The following is a 23900-nucleotide window of genomic DNA, read 5'->3' as shown; positions in this document are numbered from 1 at the left end:
AGACATGAAATGCTCTGAATATTTTTTGTAGTAAATGAAAGCTTAATGATTACAGTCAATTTAAGGTAAAGGTAAAGGGACCTCTGACCATTAGGTCCAGTCATGGCCGACTCTGGGGTTGCGGAGCTCATCTCGCTTTATTGGCCGAGGGAGCCGGCGTACAGCTTCCGGGTCATGTGGCCAGCATGACTAAGCCGCTTCTGGCGAACCAGAGCAGCGCACGGAAACGCCATTTACCTTCCCGCCGGAGCGGTACCTATTGATCTACTTGCACTTTGATGTGCTTTCGAACTGCTAGGTTGGCAGGAGCCGGGACCGAGCAATTGGGAGCTCACCCTGTCACGGGGATTTGAACCGCCAACCTTCTGATCGGTAAGTCCTAGGCTCTGTGGGTTAACCCACAGCGTGACCCGCGTCTCTTACAGACAATTAAAGACATCTCAAAAAGTATTTTCTGGTGCATCCCTTTTTGTGTGTGTGGGGGGGGAACTCTATTTGGAAAACCGCACCAGGGTTCCCAGCCACCTTGATCTGGCCGGGCAAGACCCACTGTGATGTGCTTCCTGAGAGGTTCCTTATGAAGCCGATATACTGCAAAAGGTTCCCTAGCCCGGCTGTAGTGAAAGAAGGAATTCAAAAATAGAAACTTCAGACTGATAGAAACTTCAGACAGAATTTATTGGTACAAATACTCTGCCTAACACATTTCAACAAAATGTCTTTCTTCGGGTAGATTCTCTTGAATCAAAAGGTGCCATTTCAGAGTTTTTGTATACAAAAGATTAGAACCAGCACACTTTGTCCAAACACAGTGAGTGGCCAATTAAATTCTCCTTCAAGCACCAGTTTGTGAGCTTTGCCTCTTCTTGGCTTCTGTGCCTTGCCCTCCATTCTTTCTGATTAAATGATATTACTCCACAGAGCTCTTTGCCAAATTGCTCTCTTGGCCATATTTTAAAAGTATTTCCATAAGCAAATGGGAGGCTGGGGAATAGTTACTTGGCTAGAACTGAGCCAAAATTTCTCAGAAGAGGTCTACCCCCCTGAGAACTTCCTTTTCCATCACCTCCCAAGGGGGTGGAGAGTCATTTTGCAGAATGATCTCTGAATATCTTCTGCTCTTCTTCTTTTTTTAAACAGTGGAGGCTAGTATTCAGGGCAAATGGACCATTGCCCCACCAACTACACTCTGCCCTCATCCAGCTAACTTACAACCAGCCTAGGGAGTAGCGCTGCCTGTCATTGTCCTCCTTTGCTGCCTTTGTCAAATTCAGCAGTAAGGAGGATGGAGACAAAACTAGAATTAGCTGGCTCCACCACATATATACAAACCTGCACAGGTCTAATAAACATTTTTGGAGGCCAGTTTCAAAATTTGGACCTGGAACACTCCCAATAACATCACTGGAAGTCCAAAAACAATGCCTACCTCCTAAAACCCATGAGCTTCAGTACCCTTTCTCCACATGTTCCTTCTAGAAGCAGCAGTAGAAAAGTTGTCTTGCCTCCTGGAGGCCTTTCTGCAAAATCTCCCTCTCACTGGTTTCCAATATGCTGCAGTGACATTGTCCCAAGTGCTGTGGACTCTGGGAACTGTGATTTCCCCAGGACACCTGGATCTTTAGTAATTACATTTGCCAGGGTCCCTGACACTAAACCACTGCAGGATATAAAGAACCAAATGGTGGTGATGACAGGAACAGGTTTCATGGCTCAAGTTTTAATCTAAGCCAAAAAGAACTTTTTTGGGATTATGGTGCCCAATTCATAATGAAGCCATATGAAATAGCCAGATTTGTATTATGTGCTAGGTAATTGTGATCTTCAGTGATTTTGATACTGCTCTATGTGTACACCATACTTCTACAGGGCATGAACAAGACAGCACTTTGACATTATTCCAGCAGTAAGTAAGTAAAAACAGGGCTGTCTTTAAGGATTCAGAAAGCTCAAAAGAATGGATAAACTTACCTTATCTCCCTTCAGTCCAGCTGTACCTGGGGCACCTGTGCTCCCTCTCTCTCCCTTTGGCCCCCTCAAGCCTTCTGGCCCAGTAAACCCTGGAACACCCATCCGTCCTTGATTCCCAATTGGTCCTGGTTGACCCTAGGAGGAAGGGGAGGAAATCCATCTTAAGAGTTTGCAAACAAGCGCCTGCCTTTACAAAAAGCACCCCCCAAAAAGCATCCAACAGGAAACAACTGAAGGAGGAGTACAACTCATCTGGAGCGCAATGTTCGGTTCTGGGTACCAGAGAAGGGAAATAGAGATGATAAGGGATATGGTTAAGAGAAGTGGATCTGTTTAGCCTTGAGAAGAGATGATGGGGTGCAAGTGTCGACATGAAGCACTCTTCAGCTATCTGAAGGGCTGACATGCAGAAAAGGACAAAGGCATGGTCCCGGATGCTGCTCTTGAGGGAAGGATAAGATCTAATGGGTATAAGTTAAACAAAGATAGTTATGGGGCAGCATCAAGCGTCAGCATGAATGGGCATCTCCTGAGGGCCCACAAGCTGTCAGGGGGACCAATTACGCTTTTACACCATTGCAACCGGCTTGTTCATCTGCACCCAAAGGATTCCTGCCAGAAAAATCTTACTTGACTTTTCTTTGGTCACAAAGATGCTGTTTACTGAAAACAGCACCTCTGGGGTAAAATAAAAATAAGAATGGGGTGGATTTTTAGCAGGAAGTTGGTGTAGGCCCCCGATCCATATCAGGAGGACTTTCCAGATTTGGGCCCCTGGGCTTCTTCTCCCCCCTCCCCACCAAAGCAAAAGTAACTAGCTGAAACAAACCTTTTTTTAAAAAAAATGACTAACGTTCCATTTCACAAGAGGTCACATTTGTGTAACTCACTTGCTATTGTTTGCAAGTATGTATGTGTATTTGTGTATGTGAAAATTGCGGTAAGCTTGACCAGTGCTCAAAGCCCTTTAACAGCTGGGGAAGAAACAACAGCTATATGAATAATGCAGGATGTACTCAAAGTTGTTTCCAAAGTAGACATGAAAGGCCTTGCTACTTTGGTTTGTGGAAATGGCAGGCCACATGAGTTGTCTTAACAGGGGAAAAAATTATGGAAAGGCCAGATGGTGCCAAAGTTAGTTCATGTTATGTGTAGTTTTTTAAACTGCATCACAAAATTTAAAAAAAGAATTATCATGTTGTTGTTGTTACTAAAAAGCTAATCCCTGAATTGCATTTCTGCTATAAACTTCAAGTGTTGTTGCAATTTAAATGCAAAAAATATAATTTTAAATAAAGCCAGAGAACAGTTCAGAGACAAAACCTTACACATTAAACCCCAAAGAGCAGGAAGTCGCCCTACTAAAAGAAATGCAGATTATATAAAAACCAATTATTACAACAAAAAGGGTTTCATCTGTTTGCTAAAATGCTGAAGAGCTAACAAGGAAAGTTACCATACTTTTTGCTTTATAAAACTCACTTTTTCCCTCCTAAAAAGTAAGGGGAAATGTGTGTGCGTCTTATGGAGCGAGTGCAGGCTGCGCAGCTACCCCAGAAGCCAGAACAGCAAGAGGGACCACTGCTTTCACTGCGCAGCGATCCCTCTTGCTGTTCTGGCTTCTGAGATTCAGAATATTTTTTTCCTTGTTTTCCTCCTCCAAAAACTAGGTGCGTCTTGTGGTCTGGTGCGTCTTATAGAGCGAAAAATACGGTACCTTAGGTAGGCTATTCCAAAGTGTAGGTGCCACAATCAAAAAGGTCCTGTCTCACACCCTAGAAGATCATTTCAGAACAAGGCAGAACACAGAGATGGCTCTCAGGCCCAAGAACACAAAAAGTCATTCTGGTGTAGTGGCTGTAATATTGGGCCTAGTCCTTGTCAATGGACAGGGATGATGATGGGAGTTGTTACATGATCAAGTTGAGACTCCTACAATGCACAGGGTTGGAATAGATGACCCTTGGGATCCTTTCTAACTCAACAATTCTATGATTCTGCTGTTCTAACTTCTGCAGCTTTTATCAGTTGCAGCTTTCAATTACCAAGCAACTGGACTGTAACCGATACATCTGGATCTGAAACACATACCTAAACACAAGTTACCTCTGATTTTTCAGCATGAAATGTATGCTGCCCAGCTAGAAGACTGATGTGCCTTGTCTTCTGTGCATCACAGCAGAGGATCTTGCCCCTTTGCAACACATCACTCAAAGGACATTCTGTCAGGAGTGTGCATACTAAATCCTGGAAATTCCAAGGCTAAGAGAATGGTATATTGAAGTGTGGGGTCCAGCTGTACTTCATAAACTCACAGGAGTTATGTGGTTATGATAAGGAGCGCAGAGTGTTAATAATTTCTAAGGAGACTGGAAATGTTTTAAACTGGATTAGAGTAATAGAGTGAAATGCTTATTTTCCTTTATTTTGAATAAGTTTGATAACATTGGTTGTGTATAAGCAGAAGAGCCCTCTGCTCTTGTTAATAAACCAACCAAGACTTTTGTAGCACTTTAAAGATTAACGAATTCATTATGTCATAAGCTTTTGTGCACCATAGTCCACTTCATCAGATGCATCATGTGTAATTCTGGACTGGCAAGCATATGCAGTATACATGCATGGATGACAGACCAGGGTTTACAGGATAATGAAATGCACACACACAAAAAAGCTTTGATGGTGATGCTTACATGAAAGCAAAATAGTTACAGTGACCAATTAGCAAGGCAACCTTACTGGTGACACAAGCTAATTAATGCACACTTGCACAGTTAACACGTACGATGAAGGGCCAAAGAAAAAGCTTGCACCTTAATAAATTTATTGCCTATAAATTTCTGCAAAACCCTTTCCCTCAGGGCTCATCTACACTTCTGCTTGTTCAGTGCTTTCTAGGCATGGGTATATGATGTTTTTCATTTGCCCTGCCCTCCCGCCCTCCCCCCCCCCCCGTTTTACTGCTGTTTACTGCTGAATTGCCTGCTGAATTACCTGCTGTTTACTGCTGACTAGTGGAAGTGTGGACGAGCCTTAACACTCCCTCTGTTTTTTGCAACAATAGATACAAGTAAGCTCAAAATTATTTTTGTTGTTGATGATGATGTTTCTGATATGACTTTTTTTTTTTTGCTTCTTTATGTATTATTAATGAAAATAACCATATAGAGACAGAGAAGGAGAGAGAGAGAAAGAAAGAAAGAAAGAAAGAGAAAGAGATGTACTAAAGAGGGAGGGCAGTGGGGGCAAGCTGTGAAAATGTGTAGTTAGTAGAAGCCGAACTCTCGGCTTGCCACCCCTCTTTCACCCAGCCCCTCCCCTCAGACCTTGCCAAACCCTTTCCCCTTAACATCATGCTTCCCTCTGAGGCCTCTGATTCAGAGCAGGAGTGGGAGTCGCTAAATGATGCATTTCTGAGAGTAATGTAACCGCAACCTCCTTTCCCAGGGAATTCTGGGAATTGTAACTCTCTGAAGGGCATGCTAACAAACTCTCAGCACCCTTAGCAAAATGCAGTTCTCAGGATGCTTTGGGGTAAGCCATGACTTTTTAAAGTGGTATGATACTGCTTTCATTTTGTACTGCTGATGGGGACTCAGATCACCCTGAGGGATGTTAGGCTAGATGGGTCTTTGATCTCATCCTAAAGAGGCTTTCTTACGTTCGTATATAATAATGCAACACTGAGGAATGATTGTGAAGGTCGTATCCAAATCTGATTACCGTTAGTTTCAAGAGTTCTACAATGGAGGGATTAAGTGTAGGTCCTGTGTTCTAATCCCAAGAAAGAGAAAAAATGACTGAAACCTCTGTTTTACTTTGCACACTACAAGAGAGATCTTAATACTGCTTGAAGATTTAGCCCAGTATCCTGGGGTGGCTCCAGCAGCACAAAGACCCAGCGAAATGTTGCTAATCTCCCTCGTAATGTGATTAAACCATGATAATCTAATTCTTATGAATTTCATTTAAATCCTTTTGAAGATGGCTGGCAACAACACTTTCCACAGTAGAATAGAAAGAAACTGGTTAAACCATGGACAACAAAACCTAAGTGGCCAGCCCTTCTGCATTTTTCATTTGCACATTGTTTACATTTATTATATGAGGAACCCCTAAAATGTCAGCTAAGCACATGGCAAAATTTGCTTCCTTAACTGAGGCCCCATCTGCACTATACATTTAAAGCAATATCATACCACTTTGAGGAGTCATGGCTCCCCCCCAAGGAATCCTGGGAACTGTAGTTTGTCAAGGTTACTGACGGGTGTTCGACAACCTCTATTCCTCTCAAAACTACAATTCCAATCAATGCTTCTTCCCAGGGGGGTCTGGAAAATCTTACCCTGTGAGGGCAACAGGAGCTTCATAACTACACTTTACAACTTTGGGGGAAGCCATGGCTGTTTAAAGTGGTATGGCACTGCTTTTAAACATATGGTGTAGATGGGAGACTTGGTCTGAATCTAGTACAGTGGTACCTTGGTTTTCGAATGGCTTGGCTCCCAAACAAATTGTCTCCCAAACACCGCAAACCTGGAAGTGAGTGTTCCACTTTGCGAACATTTTTCGGAAGCTGAATGTCCGACGTGGCTTCCACTTGAGTGCAGGAAGTTCCTGCAGCCAAATGGAAGCTCCGTCTTGGTTTTTGAACCATTTTGGAAGTCGAATGGTCTCCCAGAATGGATTAAATTTGAGAACCAAGGTACCACTGTACAGCTAAGGCTATAATTCTAAGTAACGAGTAGCTTCCATTGAGGACTCTCCTGTTTACCACATTTACATTTGGCTCTTCTTCTAAGAAGCTCAAATGGCAACCATGGGGGGGGGGGTTATCTGAGTTTGTTCTCAAATCAACACTGCAAGGTAGGTTAGGCTGAGGAAAAGCAGAACACTGGTGCAAAGTAGTAAAAACGCTTACAGCATTGTTATTTGGGGACAAATAACAGCCACAAGTGTATGAGGTGGAGAATGTGGATGGGGAAGAGCCCCCCTGCCCCCTTCACTCACAATACTTGAGGGTTATCCTATGAAGCTCAATGTGAGGGATGTAGGACCAGCAAAAGAAAGTGCTTCCCAGCACACAGTCAAACCATGGGATTTGCTATCACAACTATTTTACTGTCCTAAGCAAAAACAAACTCTATTATTATTATATTAATTATTACATTGTATTAATTTTATTGTATATGAATATTTTTTGTTAATGGTTTTCATCCAGTTCTTCAGCTAAAAAATGGCTCCCAAAGCAGCTTACAAATATCAGTGACAAGACAGAGCCTGCCGTCAGACTTACAACCTAAGACAAAAGAAAAAGAGACAGGGAAGAAGAAGGAGAAAAGCAAGCCGAGGCACTAATGTTTCAGGGATCCTGTAGTGAACAGAAACAATGGACATTTTCTTTTTTATAAGAGCAGTCAAAAGCGCTGGCCTTCCAGCAAAGCCAGTGGAGAGGCCCTCTTCGGTGGTGGAAGTCCCATCTGTCTCACAGCCTGATGGAACCTTATACAGTGGTACCTCGCAAGACGAAATTAATTCGTTCTGCGATTTTTTTTGTTCTGTGAGTTTTTTCGTCTTGCGAAGCACGGATTCCCTGGGTATTAACGGTTTTAAGAAAAAGGAAACAAACTTGCAAGACATTTTCGTCTTGCAAAGCAAGCCCATAGGGAAATTCGTCTTGCGAAGCAACTCAAAAAATGAAAAACTCTTTCGTCTTGCGAGTTTTTCATCTTACGAGGCATTCGTCTTGCAAGGTACCACTGTAGCTTGGGCCAGTCCTTCTTTCAGCTGCAGCACACTAGAGCACAGTTCTGACACCTCTCAGGTGGGCGCCATTGCAGGTTGGCTCCCCCCGCCTGTTTCTTGCCTTTATGTAATTCAGAGAAGCCCAAAATGAACATTTCAAGTCAAAACAGAAACTGACTCCACATAACTCCTAACCGCTCCTAGCTGCGATTGGTCAAAATACGGGATGGGGCCAATTCGTATTTCCTTTTCTTCAATCTGTCTCCCATGTACCAGCAACAAGCTTTCCAGCCTCTACCACTGCACACATGTACCAGCAGCAAGCTTTCCAGCCTCTACCATTGCACACATGCACACAGTGCAAGGGCCCTTCTGAGCTGCCCTAGCCACCTGCCTAAATCTAAGAGAACGAGGGAGGTGGGGGTTACTTGACCTGCACTAGAACCAGGGGTGACCCCCAAATCAACTAGAGAGACAACTTGCTGTAGTTCTAAGCACCTCTGTGGGGAGTTAACAAGGCTGTTGACAAACCAGCATCTGTTCAGGGCTGCTGCAAGTCACCCAGCGACTTACAAGCATCCTCAAGGCATGAGCTAACAGCAGAAATGTGCTGCGATGGGTAGACTCAAGTATCATATCATATCAGAGAGAGAGAGAGTTTTTTTGTGTACAAGTTGTGTACAGGTTTCAGTCCCCTGCATCTCAAGGTAGGGATGTGAAAGACCCCTGTCTGAAATCCTGGCGAGCCACTGGTAGTCAGGGTAGAGTCTACTCAGTAGACAAAATTGGGCTACATGGACAAATGGTCTGACTCATTTATTTATATACCCATTTATGGGTTTTGTGCTGAATGTCACTGCCTATACCAATCTTATACAGTGGTATCTAGGGTTAAGTACTTAATTCGTTCCGGAGGTCCGTTCTTAACCTGAAACTGTTCTTAACCTGAAGCACCACTTTAGCTAATGGGGCCTCCTGCTGCCGCCGTGCCACCAGAGCACAATTCCTGTTCTCATCCTGAAGCAAAGTTCTTAACCTGAAGCACTATTTCTGGGTTAGTGGAGTCTGTAACCTGAGGTACCACTGTATTTGTGCTACCAAATGATTCTGTGTATATCTTATATAATTCAAGTGAAGAACTTTTTTAAAAAAACAACACCACCATCTGATTTTAATATGCATCTTGGGAACACAACCTGGAACAAAAGTGAAGCACAGTCATATTTGGTTCCTTTTTCATGTCAAAATGGCTTGTGTGTAATTAACGAACCTCCCAGGGCTTTAGGGTTTTGTTTCATTTTTGCTGTTGTTTACAGTAGTGTTTGCCTAGCTCAAAACCAGAAGTTACTATACATTCCAGTGACCCCCTGGGTTTTTTTTACTGTGGAAAAAACAATTAAAATATAATATTTGAGATAACTGCACTAAATAAGTTTCAGTACAGACATTTGCAGAGCTTTCCCCACAAAGTTCAAAGTGTTTCCAGCTGCTGTAATAGTGTAGTAGTTAACATTGCAATCCTACCCATTACTCAGAAGTAGAACTCTCACTGTGCTCAATAAGGCTTTCTCCCAGGTTAAATGTGCATAGATTTATTTATTTATTTTTGGAAAAATGTATATTTAATTAATATCTCAAGTCTGTTTTGCCATAAAGATGCAAACATGATAATTCACTCACAAGTAGTCCTACTGAGTCTTAGCTGTGACATCTGGCCCACAGGAAAAAGAGTCTTCCAGAAGATTTGTAAATTATTGTGATATGGACACAACACCCATCAGCAAAAATGCAGGCAGTAGCTAGAATCCCATTTTCCATGGTGGCTAAATGGGTGCTTACAGGAAGCCCACCAAGCAGGACATGAGCGCAATGACCCCTCTATCAATGTCTAATTCAATGTGGAGAGAAGATAATAAGATCGGAATAAATGACAAGAAATCTAGATTTCAGATTGAAATAATAGAAAGCAAAACAAAATTATTATCAAAAATGTACAACCAGTTGCTTGAGTGGGACACCAAGGACGAGGAAGTAAAGGATGTGATGGTGAAGTGGGCGGTAGACCTAGGGTACAACATAGAGTTTGACAAATGGAAGGCATTGTGGTGTAAAGATATGAATTTCTCAGCATGCACGACACTAAAGGAAAACATATATAAGATGATGTACAGATGGTACATAACGCCGGTAAAACTACATAAAATGTATAGAACAGGCGATAAATTGTGTTGGAAATGTAAGAGCAAGGAGGGCGATTTCATCCATACGTGGTGGACGTGCGAGATTCTCAAAAAATTTTGGGAATCCATCTATAATGAATTAAAAAAAATTCTCAACTATACGTTTGTTAAAAAACCCGAAGCCTTCCTGCTGGGGATAATTGGTAAGGATATCAAAGAAGAAGATAGAACCTTTTTTCAATATGCAATGGCGGCCGCCAGAACCCTCATTGCACAGTACTGGAAAACACCAAAAATCCCAACACTAAAGGAGTGGCAACTTAAATTATCCGATTATTTGGAGTTGGCTAAATTGACACAGAAAATAAGAAATCAAAGAAGTGCAAAATTTAATAATGAATGGGATAAATTTAGGATATATATGGAAATAGAGATAAAGGGAAAATCAAAATGTTGATCAGAAACATATATGTACTTACAGAAATCACAGTAGGCATGATATAACGCTTACTACGTAAAAAGTTTTATTAAGGAATAGACACAGCAGATAGATAAACAAGGTAATATTTTCCGAAATCGAGATAAGGGGAAGTCGATCAATGTCATTTAAAGTTGTATGTTTTTCGTGTTTTTCTTTTTTTTCTCTTTTTCTCTGTTTTTTCTTTTTCATTTTGTCTTTTGTACGTTTGTGAAATATATTTATGTCAAAATTTAATAAAATATATTTAAAAAAAAGACCCCTCTATCAATGTCATTACTCAGCAATGTACAGTGTAATATACATTACCTATGTACACACAATTATATAGCATGTGTGTGTAGATAGGCAGACAAGTAATACCCAGTGCTGCATGAGTGGATTTCCTTTTGCTGGCTGCCCCATGCCCCTGCAGTACCTTGCAAACCCACCCAATCTGCTCCAGAGGGTTTCCCCAGCCCTCTGAAGCAGATCTGGTGGATTTGTGAGGGGCTGCATGGGGGAGGAGAGGAAAGCAAAAGGGAGTCTCATTGGGCAAGCATAAACTTCGCAGTGGTTCTCAACCTGTGGGTCCCCAGAGGTTGCTGGACTACAACTCCCATCATCCCTGAGCTCTGGCCTTGCTAGCTAATGGTGATGGGAGCTGTAATTCAACAACCTCTGGGGACCCACATGTTGAGAAAGGCTGCATGCGCATACACAGCACTGAGGTGGGTGTGGGAGAATTCTATTTTATTAATTTGCTTTAGAGCACAAATAAAAATAGAAGCATATATTCAAAATTACATTCCTTAGGGACATTGCAAGCTGACCTATACCAAGTCAGATGCCGTTGCCACAGACTGACAGTGGCCTCAAATGACTTCAGGCAGGTATCTCTCCCAGCCCTACCTGGAGAGGCCAGAGGGATTGAACCTGGGAACTTTTCTATGCGGAGCTTGTGCTCTGCCACTGAGCTGCAGTCCCCGCCCCCCACCCCAACCATTTGGAAACACTGTCCAGGCTTATGCAGAATTTAACATTTGTAAACTGATGCTTCAGGCAGTGGGGGAGGGGGACACAAAACAAAACAGCCCCCTGTTTTGCTTTTTACACTGTCAGGGGAAAGTGGCAAGTGAGTGAAATCCTACCATGCACCCCTGCCAAGTCTAGCAGCGCTTTTTAATTGGGGTGGGCGGTGGGGGGTGGGGAATGAAGCATTACACATACACTTTTTCCTTCCCAAGAAATGAGTGGGTAGGGTCACCCCTCCCCCCTGAAAGAATGGGGCAGGCGCCAAGTGTGTTCACTGTGGCTGATCTCCACTGCCTGAGCCTGCAGTCCTCGTGCCACCCGCGAGGATCAAACTCAGGCGGGATCAAATGTCCTAAGCAACATCAGAGATGTGGAGGGATAGCTCTAGGCCAGCAGGAATGCAGATAACTTGCAATTACATGAGATCTCATTCATGGATTGTCAAATTAGGAGAGGTTGGCAAGCGCTCCTTACCTCCTCTTAATTGAGAGCAAAAATGAGCTCTGGCATAGCACTTTGGAATGAAAGGAACTAGAGATATGTGAGGAATTTGCCCTTTGTTTTAAGAAGCATGGACAGTTAACATGGATGTCAAAACACACAGAGCTTGGTGAAATTCTAGGGGATAAAACCGCTGTAAAAGGGGCTGGCTCATGTGGCAACTGCATTGCTCGAAACCACACTTTAAAAAGAAAAGAAAAGAAAATGGAAAGCTTAAAACTTATGCATATGAATCTTTCATCTCTGAAAGCCAGTTCCCTGCCACTCCCTGTCACTAATCTAACCATCATATAAGGACATTACAACAATTAGATGATGAGTAAAATTCCTTATCTCACTCCTGGAAGAATGATGAAACCATTTTTACAATTATTATTATTATTTTAGATAGTCCACAGCATTTAGATCAGATAGATTAACAGCAAATTACCGTACTTGTTGCACATTCCATCCTGAAATGTGGCAGGGTGGATAAACAAGGTTACCAACTTCAAATTTATATTTTATATCATATGCAGTCATTTGATTTAATCTTGTCTTCAAGAAACTTGTCTTGTTGATGTTAATGCTGCCCACCTGCAGGGTTTTAAGACATGACAGCTCTCCCAGCAATGAAGTTTGGCTGTGGGTGTGGGGATTTGAATGTTCTAATTTCTACAGATTCACATATCAAAAGCATTTGTAGTGCACACCATTTATTAAGAGTTGGAAACAAGGCAGCGAAAGTCACACAATGCTATAACCCACACACAGTTTTATTTTGTGCACCCATCCGAAGTTCTCGACCTGTCTTTTTCTTTGGATTTCGACCACTTCATCCAAAGGTGGCTAACCTGTTGCCCTATAGATGTTCTCAGACTTTAACTCTCCCATGAACCTGAGTCAAACATAGACAATTGTCAGTGATGATGGGAATTGTAGTCAGGCAACATCAAGAGGGCCAAAGCTTGCCCATTCCCAGTCTAATCTCAAGTGAAACATAATAATCATCCCATCATCCTTGACCACTTGTGGTGCTTAAACCCCCCCCCCCAAAAAAAACCAATACTTTTTGCAGTTAGGAAAGTTATGAAGAAATGCTTTGAAAATGTGGGGTGGATGAATTATTAATAGAAAGACCCCAGAATCAAATTAGAATGAAACAAAATTAATGCTCTTTGTCAACCCTCTATTGCTCAGAACAGACAGAATAAGCTTTGTGCAAGTAAATTAATATGAATGCTTTAAAAGCAGATAGTCTTGAGGAGGCTAGTCTAACCCAGACTTCTGCAACCTGGTGTCATATGAACATAGGATGCTATGTTATACAGACTCTTGACCCTTTTATTGCAATATCGTCTAAACTAATAGCGGTTCTTCCAGGTATCATATAAGGGACATCAGCGCTTTTTTTCTGGGGGGTACGCATACCCTTAAAAAAATTGTGAATCTTTGTACTTTTGTCCATTTACTGTATTTATTTTTCCCAATTTTAACTATAAAATGGTGATTTTATTATTAGAAAATAGGCACAGGGGGACATTATCAGCTCTACCTGGAGAGGGTCAATGGTCAGGGATAGTGGAGTTAGTTTTGAAACTTCTGTCTGCAGAAGGCTTATGTGACTGGCAGACCTTCTATGACTAATGAAAGCACAAACAGGTAAGCACTCTTCATGCCTCTCCAGAGGAGCCCCCTCACCTTTGAAAACCCCTGCTCCACAGAGCACTCTTGCCATCTCTGCCTCTCTCCCTCTCTGGTATTTGAACTGACTGTGCCAACTCTCCATTCCAGAGCCCAGCAATGCCTTTTATGGTCTGATAGATTCAGAGTTGCCTGATCTACTTCAGCTCTGGTGAGAGGTCATCTAAACCCACTTTATCATTCCCTGAGCCAAATTGCTCACTGGAGACTGCATTTTAAAAGTATAATTAAAAATGTTTGGGCAGCAATCTGACAGAAAAATGGCACCCAGCAAAGCACTGCCAGTCCTGTCCCGTTCCACCCTCCTCATTTCTTTTTTTATAGCATTATGCTTTTCATGCATAGTGCATTTATTCTTTGATTCTATTCAATGCTCCTTTTGGGACTTGTTTCCATGTCTCTCATTTGAAATCCTCGAGCTATGAAGTGGGTCTGTTAATTCTGGTAGTGTTGATCATAAAGCAACCTCTGTTTTTAACTATAGATCGTTATGACGACTCTCATTTTACATACCCAAGAAAAAGAAGACAAGTCCAGGGAAAAGAGGACATATGGCAACCCTACATTACGATCATTTTGAAACAAAACTTTAAGGCAAGACAAAACACAATCAGTTCAATAGGGGATGGTTTATGTTCAACAAATTTATAAACAGTACTCAGAGGTCACATCGTACCCCCTGCATCCCATTCAACTATAGGGAGTGAATACCAGAATACGGTGTTTATACTTGCTACTCAATGTGTCTTGAGATGGCTACATACTCCGTCCTGCACAGGTTTAATGGTGGCTGCTTACTGCTTTTATGTTCACTCTGTATGTTCACAAAAGTAATAACAAATGTTTTCCAGAGGTTGCTGTTCATGGTGTACAACTATTATAAAGCCATTCAAAGTATTATTTGCCTCAAGAGTTAACTGCAGCGTTGCCCTTAAGCTGATAAAACAATGAATGAACGCATGAATGGGAAGGAAACTAAAACCTTGATTAGTCTTGGATTGTCATGTTTCCTTTGAGGCATTCATAACCTAAGGAATTTGCCTTATTCTAGGTTGAACTGTTTGCCCACCTAGCATTGTACTGTCTATTTTGACAGGCAGCACCTCTTCAAGTTGTCTCAGTCACAGGCCTTTCAGATCGCCCAATAGCTGATGTTTTTGAAATAAACAAAACTGGAGGTGTTCGTGATACCACTGAGATATGGTGCCATTGCAGTGGAAGGTAGTTGGATCCAGTAACATTCAACACAGATCCTTGCATGGAAGGGAATTGTCAGTGCATCTGATGCTGACACTGCCTCACCTCCACCTCCCCAGCAGGTATGGGAACCCACATTGAACAGGAAAGTCAGGATTGCAATTGATTTTGCACCCCACCCCCCAGCATTACAGACTGAGCTACAATACAGATTGGGCTACAGAAATATCTCCACAATAAAGGTCCATCTCTTCACACAAGTGATTCAGCTCTCTTCCAGTTTAGTAGAAGCTTATCTACACATTCTAGCCCACTAGGCCTCTCTCCAGGAAGGAGCTAGTGACCAAAAATGTAAGTTCTGCTCAAAGCAATGGGACTTAATTATATTATGCTTAGTGGACTACAGGAGTGATCCAGTGCAGTATTAGTATTTTTAACTAAAATATATATACTAAGTACTTGACAGAATACCTTTAAGCAGTTTACAAAGATCTAAAATGTTCAGTAACACTCTGCCGATAAAAGCAAACATTAAAAAACAAATTAACATAAAATGATAAAAATACAGTACATAAATAAGCAATTTTAAAACACACACACACATATATAAATAATTAATAACAATAATTCATTTTAAAATTACATGCCGGGATAGGTTTGCTGAAACAGAAAGTTTTTTTAGTCAGCATGAAAATAATTCAGCCAAAGGTACCTGCTTAATATCAATGGGCAGGGAGTTCCAAAAAGTAAATGTTCCCACACTGAAGGATTTATTCTCTGCAAGTGTGGAATGAACATTTTGTGGCATTTGTATTAAAAAAAAACAGATAAAAAGTACTCCCTAACCTCGCAAAGGGATTGTGAGATGATGCTATTGAACAAAAAGCCATATTTCTTTAATCTGTACACAGAGGAATGCCTCTTACAGTTCCCCCATTTATGTAGATCCAACTGAGATAGTTATTGTCCAGTTCTGTGCAACCCTCATCACCAGTCTTATAGCAGGGATGAGGAGCATGTGGCCCTCCAGATGTTGCTGGACTACACCTCCCATCAGCCTTTACCACTGGCTGTGCTAGAAGGGGCTCATGGGAGTTGGAGTCCAACAAATATCCAGAGCACTACAGATTCCCAGCCCTGCCCTAGGGCCTGTAAACTGGGTGGAACTAGTTATATCTCTTTTGATTTCAACAGAGGAAAGGGCAGCTCCAGCCAGCCAGCATGACTGTTTTCTAGACAAGCTTATGTTAATATAAATTGTTAGTTTTCAAGGTGTCACAGAAGCAGACTAAACAAGAGTAGGGCTGGACTTTCTGAGGGGGAAAAAACAACCATAATTTGGGAAGGCAAATGTCTCCAACCCAAATACCCAAGAAAATGAAGTTTATGCAATCTTTCTTCTCAAGTGGAGTACGCTAAACAGGGTAATAGTGAAAATGAACAAATCCTTCACTGGAATTCCCATTGGCTAAGGTTTATAAAATAAATGATTCATTCCAGTGGTGCTTGTCATCACTTAAATTGTATGTCTAAGTCCTTGGACCTTTCATTACGTGGCTGTATTAACACTCCCAAAAGGCTGTTCGTTCCATTTGTTGGTATAAAGTGCACTTCCAGTCTGCTTAATCTTTGATGGACAGGCCTGATTGTTCCTGAAATCCCTGGCTATACAATACAACAAAGGCTTAAAGGCCTTTCTGGGCCTGGGCTACTACCCACAATGCACTGTGCTTCCTGTCCCTGTAGGGCTGGAATTCATGACCATGCAAAATGCTCAATCACACACTAGGCCAGGGCTTAAGCTGGGCTCTTTGTACAGCAGCATCTAAGGTCGGGAAGAAGATTTTAACTGTCAGGGCTTGGTGCTCATTGGCTCATTGATGAGAGGGAGAAGGAAATGCAGAGACACAAGATCACCAGCGGATGGTGTGTAGCTAACAGCAATCTAGCTCTGATAACAGGGGAGCCTGTTGGCTGAACTCCCATTCGTGGCTTAAGGGAGTTTGATATGGGACCCTAAGGGGTGGCTTATCTCTCCAAACCTGAACAGCAATGCCTAAATAGCAACTGTCTTGTGCTCCCATAGAAAGGAGGAACCGAGTAAATACTTTCTCAACTACTCATCCGTCACACAAGAGGTCTGGAAGCAAGCGAAACCTTGAAAAGTGCCAAAATCTACTCTTTGGTTTTGTCAATACTCCAAAAAGAAAGAATGTGAAGTATCTCAGTGGAGCAGTTTTGCCATCCATCCTTAGAAAAGCACAAGGGTGGATTTCATTGCAACACACCTCCAGATGCTTTGGTAGCATCTGGAATGTAAAAATGTAAGAAGAGCTCTGCTGGATCAGACCAAAGCCCATCTAGCTCAGGACCCTATTTCCTGTGATGGCCAAACAGATATGTAGGAGACACCCACAAACAGGGTTTATCCTACTGGTATTAAGAGGTACACAACTCCTACTGATATTCTGCACCTGGGGTTCCACTGAATTACCACAGTGCCCATTGATAGACATCTGCCATGAATTTATCCAGTCCCTGAAAGAACCAAGTATGGGTAGAGGTAATGAAAGATTAAACATTCTGCAAAGATGGCCTAGTCCATGCCACCTTAAGATCAGGTAGCACTTCTGGTCACCCCAAACAACATGTTTAAACCCCTTCTTTTAAGCACAGGGTTTGGGTATCTCTAAAGCACTATGAGTCTCAATGAACAGAAATTCACCACATATGGATTGAAATTCACCATATTTTGATTAAAACCAAGGCGGAACAGATTTACAAAACATGCTGGTGTGTGTGTGTGTGTGTGTGTGTGTGAGAGAGAGAGAGAGAGAGAGAGAGAGAGAGAGAGAGAGAGAGAGAGGTGGCGGCGGTGGTATAGAGGTCAGGGTGTTGCACCAGGACCTAGGAGGCCAGGGTTCAACCTCCACTCTTGGCCATAAAGCTTGCCCTTGTGCCAGTCACTCACTCTCAGCCTAAGAACATCCAGAGAGCTTCATGACCAAGTGGAGATTTGAACCTTGATTTCCCAGGTCCTAGTCCAACACTATAACCACTACACCACACAATACAAATTTATGAACGTTTATTCAATTAACTTAAACTAGGGGCTCAGTTACGTAGCCATTTTCCCCATCACTTTCCCTCGGGAAAACCCACTGTTTAGCCACTGAATCAGCGCAAATGCCAATTGGATTTTCTCTGGATTGATGTTTGCTCTCGTTTTGTGTGAAACAGTGGGTTTCCCAGGGGAAAGCAGCAGGGCAAAGGCTAAATCGCTTGAACCCATGAGTAGAAAGCACAGGAGATGGAGAAAACCACTTGAACCTGTGTTTTTGAGGAACAGGACGAGCTGAATTTGGACAAGCCTCCCCCCCCCCCCAGTTAATCAGCTAAGAATACCCTCAACCAGTAGTAGCCTTGCTTATATTATCTGTAAAAGAAGCAGCATTTTAAACAGATAAGGGTGGCCTCAGGACACACCTTAGCCACAGACACGTTGGCATTAACAAGCCCTCCATCAGAGAAAGCCTAGCATTCCATGGCATTCCAATCATACTCCGTTCAGAATGAAATGCTGTCAGCAGCAAATGCTTATGCATTCTCTGACTTTGCTGCGATATCTGAGCAAAACACTGGCCTTTAGTCAGCCAGAGGGGCTATTCTGCTCTTGTGTTTGAGCACAAAGTATCATGGAGAGAGATCCCTGTGCTGAAGCATGCGGCTGAGAAGCAATGAGGAACTTCCGCATTACTGTTTTTAATTCAGTCGCTACAGTTGCCACTGCTGACACCAGTCACAAAGTTCACTTGGCTGATCCAGTGCCAGGAGGGGCATTGCCGGCACTCCATCGCCAGCTGGAAAAGGCCACCTCTGAGTCTATACTTCACATTGGAAGCAGAAGATACACAATGATAAGGGGAAGGAACTGACCTATCTTCAAAATTTGCACCAATGGAGGGGATGTAAAAGAATGAGCGGAGAGGAAACAGATAACTGGGTCCACACCCACACCATACATTTAAAGCAGAGCCTTCCAAACTGTGTGTTGCAACACGTTACGCGTGTCAGCTGTGGTGTGTGGGTGTGGAACACGAATGCTCCCTGCGCTCCTCCTGGGGCAGTAATGGGGTTAGTTTAACCTCCAGTTTGCTAATAAAACTGAATTAGTGTGTCATGAAATAATACATGTCTAAAAAGTGTGTCACCAACATGAAAAGTTTGGAAAGCTCAGATTTAAAAGTTTAACCTTTATGGTTTCTCTCAAACAACAATGGGAATGGTAGTTTGTAAAGGGTGCTGGGAATTGTTGCTCTTATATTTATGCTTTGCCTTTTGAAGTTCCCTATCTTGGATTAATAAAGATACACCCAATAAGGTGGTGGGTGGAAGTTGAAGGACCTTGCTTGAGAGGCAGTGTAGAGAGGACTTGGTCCCCAGCAGGTGGATCATTCAAAGTCCTAAAACAAGAAGCTAGAATAGCAGACGTTTCCAAACAGCAAGGAGCAATTCATGATCAAGGAAATGGCAGGCAGCTTTCTGGAGGTGCTGCTGCTACTACTAAAAAGTTGATTTATGGGGATATTTGGGGCACATTGGATCCCCCACAAAATCTACAGAAGAACTGGGAATGACAGTGGGAAACTGGAAAATAAAATATAGCAAAACGGGGTTTAAAAACCTGCTACTACCACCTAGTGGTTTTGTGTTGTTGTTTTTTGCAGGGTGGGGAAAGGCACAATAAACATTTTTTTGAGAGGGTGACAGAAACCATACCTCTCAACAGAGTGCTTTTGGGGGGGCTGCTATGACATGCGAATCACATGACTCACACAGACATGCAGCCCCGGAAGATGGCATCCCGGTTATTTTGCCACAACACTTCGAAGAGTATGCAGATACAAGTTCTAGGGCAATTCAGTTTTAAGTGTGTCTCAGTGCCCTTCCTCTGGCAGGACTTAATTGAAATAGACTAACTGGCACAGAAACTGAGTACCAAAACAGTTCATATTCAACCTCCAGTGTTGGATCATGTTGCCCTTATACATATGCTAAGCCCCACCCCAGATCAAGATTATTGGTAATGTTTATTTTACTTAGACAACGTATATAGTACTTAATTACAATCTTCTCTCTGCAATGTACAAGGAAAGCAATACCATGAAAAGAAAAAACCATTAAAACTATATATTTGGGTGTCCTCTTAGTTCCTATTTACCCTGCTCTATGATAAAAATAGTAATGAAAACTCTGCCCAAATAAATGCACAGGCAAGATGCAATATAACCTTCTACCACCAAGAAAGGAGGGATTACTTACAGTTCTTATCATTTTGGGATTTTTGGCCCAAGACTCCAGATACTCTGCATACAGCACCCATGAACATTTAAAAAGTGAGGCTGAAACTAGCTGTGCTTATCTTAGTACATTGTACAGAGTATTTGGATACTGATTCAGACAGAGAAAGCATTTTCCTTGCAGAATTTCCTATACTTCTGGCAAATCTGTATCAGTCACCAACATATTTCCTCTTCCAAGGCAGAACCCTTCTAGAAGCAGTGGAAAACAGCTGGCAAATGAGTTCAAAACTGCATGCAAACCCAGGAGCTTAGGAATAAATCCTCATGGGTTCTGCCAGACTGACTATGTGCAGGTTGAAGATTGTAGAATCAGTTCAAATGTTTGCAGCTTGAATGAGTAGCTTGAAAAGAAATGTCCTGAGGACATTCAGTGGGGGAGATTTGTCTGCACAACAGTGCTTGAATAGTTTCAAGGGCCATTACATACGTAACCTGAAGCAGGCTATGTTTTCTTAACTCAGATTCCACTTTCAAAGCACCATGTACTATAACGACGCTGCCTTGCAGACACCCTCTTCCTTCGTGATTTACCCTTTCTTCCATTTTTTTATACATGCCCTTATTACATCTTAGCTCATCTGTAATCTCCTTGTGCAACCACACTGGTTTCTTTAAATGCCTCCCACTGCAGTGACTCAGACAGAGGTCAGGTAAGTGCCACAGCCCCACCACCTCCTCTACTGCCAGAACAAGCCCTACTGAATGGGGGCATACAACAGTACTTTCACAAGTCGCCCACTCATTCAAAGAGGAACACCCCAGGAGATAGGGGGTGCATTCATAGAGTTTATTGTGCACGTTTTACTGACTGCAGTGCTAATGCTCCTGTTCTGGGTTCTAATGTTTCTTTTACACTGCATTACCTGTTGCATTATCTATTTTTTGACTGATACACCACCACATGGTACTAAATTTTACATGGCAGTAAAGGCCATATGCCAGAATCCCACTACAGTTCTTGTTATGTTAAATTGCAATGCAAAACTCCTGCAATTTTCCAGGTGACCAGAGTCGTGAAAAGATTTTTTTTTCTGGAAGCAAATACTACGAATATTATTTCTCAACTTCTACTAGTTTCCCAAAAGTGACTGTTATATCATGTGATAGATCACACAAAACATGGAAAATATCAGGTAAGGAAACACTGTGAAAATTGAATAAAGTGCTGTTTGAATGCAGCCTCAGTCTTTAAGACGATTGCGTAAATGTTGGGAATTTAGATGCAAACCTTCCCATAAAGTTGCGCTGAAAGGACCCCAGGTGTCCTTCATCCTAAGAATGCATGAGTCTGTTGAGATTCAGAGTAAACAAGCTAGCTCTTTTATAAATATTTAACAGAATGCTGGCATCGTCAGCAGAACCAGGATTCTCCCCAATTAAGACCAATTCCTTGCATGACACACTGTTAAGACAACTTTTCACTGTTCAGCAAATATTTATGATGTACTTTGTTGATATCCTAATGTACAGAAACCAGCAGAGGTGGACTCATATGCCTGCTCAGACCATGGATACATGTTTTATTAGTACATGAGTCACTTGTTGAGAATCCTCTTTACAGGAGGTCCTTTTTGAACCAACACACACATGTGGCAGTTTATGGTAGTGGTGCCCAAACAGGATATGCATACTCCTGCTAAACACAGAAGCTTAGTGTGTTAGGGGAGGGGTAGTATCCCTGGTGGGGGACATGTTGCGGTCCTTCTGGGGTAGTTTGTCCACCTTTGGTCTCCACCCTGCCCTCAGCTCTCACCTGTGGTTCCTAGAAGTTGCCAGCATGTGGCAGTGGCCACACCCCGAGAACAGCTAAAACAGGTGAGAGTAGCTGATAGGCCTCAAACCACAGCTGTCAACTTTTCCCTTTTCTTGCGAGGAATTCTATTTGGAATAAGGGAATTTCCCTTTAAAAATGGGAAACGTTGACAGCTATGCCTCAAACCCTCAGTAAGCTAGGAACTTCCCCTGCATGCGAAGATGGGCTCCGGTGGATTGAGCAAACCACAGGACCAATAGTGGGTCCAACAGTCAAGAAGGCAATTTCTGCACATGCTGTGTAGAGAGAAGTGAGGGGCAGATGGTGTTCATCACCCTGGGAAGGCAGCCTATCTAGAAGAAGGAGAACTCTGATTCTAAACCTCTGCTACCTTGTGAGATATCTTCACGGGAAGAAAAAGCTAAGCAGTAAACCCTGAAGCTGTTTTTGCTGTAAACAGATGTATTTTACTTTTTGCAGCTAAGGACGAATGCTTGACTGTGAGTAAAATATATGTTTTAAACTTACTTTTCAGTCTGTATCCTATTTCTTTGATAAACAGGCAACAAAGGGGAAGATTGGCCTAACAGCTAATTCCTGTGCTTTCAATTAAACTGCTTAAGATGGGATTTAAACTCTGCTCAGCCCCATGCGTCTAAATGCAAGTGTTAAGCTGATCCTTTTGTCTGTTAACCCAAATACATGGGTCTGCAGAGGGATAAAATATAGTTAATTATATTCCCTCATCTACCTAATAAACCCATCAAGTAAAACATCTGGAGACCCAAGAGTGAGGACTCACAGCTGTTTTAATGTATGGATACAATCAGATCACAGCTCTCAAGTGAACAGCAAAACATTTAAATTCTTTTGTATTGCCACATTCTTTTAAAATATAAAAGCAGATTTATTTATTTTTTGTTCTCCACATCAGAGAAAAGTCTCCCTTAGTATAACCAGGACTGACATCAGCACCCAAACTCCCCATGCCCACCCTGTCAAGGCCCACTGACATCAATGCCTTCTCTGTGCTGGGCAACTGCATTGAGGAACTGCCATTTTAAATTTCCCACAATGCACCAGAGCAATATGATTTCATCAACAGGTAAAGCTTCTTGTGGGCAGAGGGGCTGCAGACAACTTGATTTGTATAATGCTTAATATGTTAAAAATATATCAAAGTAGTAAACAAAAAACAGAAGCAACAACAGACAACTTAAACAAAAGATTACAAAAATACACAGCTACATATAAAATGTTACATTAATACAAAGTTACTAATATATATAAATCAATATCCATTCATTTTCCTTTTGGCACACCCTCCCTCTTGGCCTCTGGGTTCTTAACTAGGGTCCAAACAAACTCTCAGTTCACCCCAAAACTCTGACAATGAGAATAATTCCTGTAAACAGCAGGCAGCACCCTGGTCTCTCACTCTAGACTTGCTTTTTATGGGCAGGCTCAAAGTGGAAAGTCCTTCCTTGCCTGCAGTTGTGTCCCATTCAGCTGCATGTGCCACACCCAGTTCCAGGTACAGCAAGTTTGCTGAGTTTCCCAGGAGGTCCAGAGGACGGGGAAAGGGCTCTTTCTGCTCACAGTTCTTTTTATACCCTCTGTCTTCTCCTCCAGCTGCTTGGCAACCCAAAAATAATCAACCCAAGTTGGCAAACCATCAAAAAGGAAAATGGTGGCTGCACCACTGATGTAACCCACCTCAGATCAGAGTACCATCACTTGTGGGTCCTGTCACACTGGTGGAAGAACAATGCTATCAGGCACAGATTACAGACGCGATTGCCATGTTCACAGGTCATGATCTGCATCCAGCTCAGAGATGACAGAAGAGGAGGCAGCACCTGAAGAGCCATCACCTCTGCTCCTGCACCATCCAAGCCAGAGCATGAGCCCTTAGCTAACTCCTCTGGTTTACAGGACACAGCTCATAGGTAACTCTCAGCATCCCTATGCTCTATGAGCCAGCGGGTGCAGAATAGAGCTATGGCCCTTCATGC

The 23900-nt window shown here is 42.4% G+C and overlaps 1 protein-coding gene and 1 long non-coding RNA gene across 4 annotated transcripts in view; one reads left to right on the top strand and one right to left on the bottom strand.

Annotated features, from left to right (window-relative positions):
* Nucleotides 1–23900, bottom strand: part of COL4A6 (collagen type IV alpha 6 chain) — a 184616-nt gene that overhangs the window by 74479 nt on the left and 86237 nt on the right. For all 3 annotated transcript variants that reach the window (XM_081897303.1, XM_081897302.1, XM_081897304.1), the window contains exon 5: nucleotides 1972–2106. In XM_081897303.1, the coding sequence (XP_081753429.1) occupies nucleotides 1972–2106 (135 nt within the window). The remainder of the gene's footprint in view (nucleotides 1–1971; nucleotides 2107–23900) is intronic.
* On the top strand, nucleotides 15208–19961 carry LOC309362076. Its single transcript, XR_014164776.1, has 3 exons — nucleotides 15208–16695; nucleotides 16856–17036; nucleotides 19114–19961. It is a non-coding gene; the product is annotated as an uncharacterized lncRNA (long non-coding RNA).

Source organism: Podarcis melisellensis (assembly GCF_964234715.1).
Source record: "Podarcis melisellensis genome assembly, chromosome: Z".
Classification (NCBI taxonomy): Eukaryota; Metazoa; Chordata; class Lepidosauria; order Squamata; family Lacertidae; genus Podarcis; species Podarcis melisellensis.
This window is presented reverse-complemented; position numbering and strand designations above follow the sequence as displayed.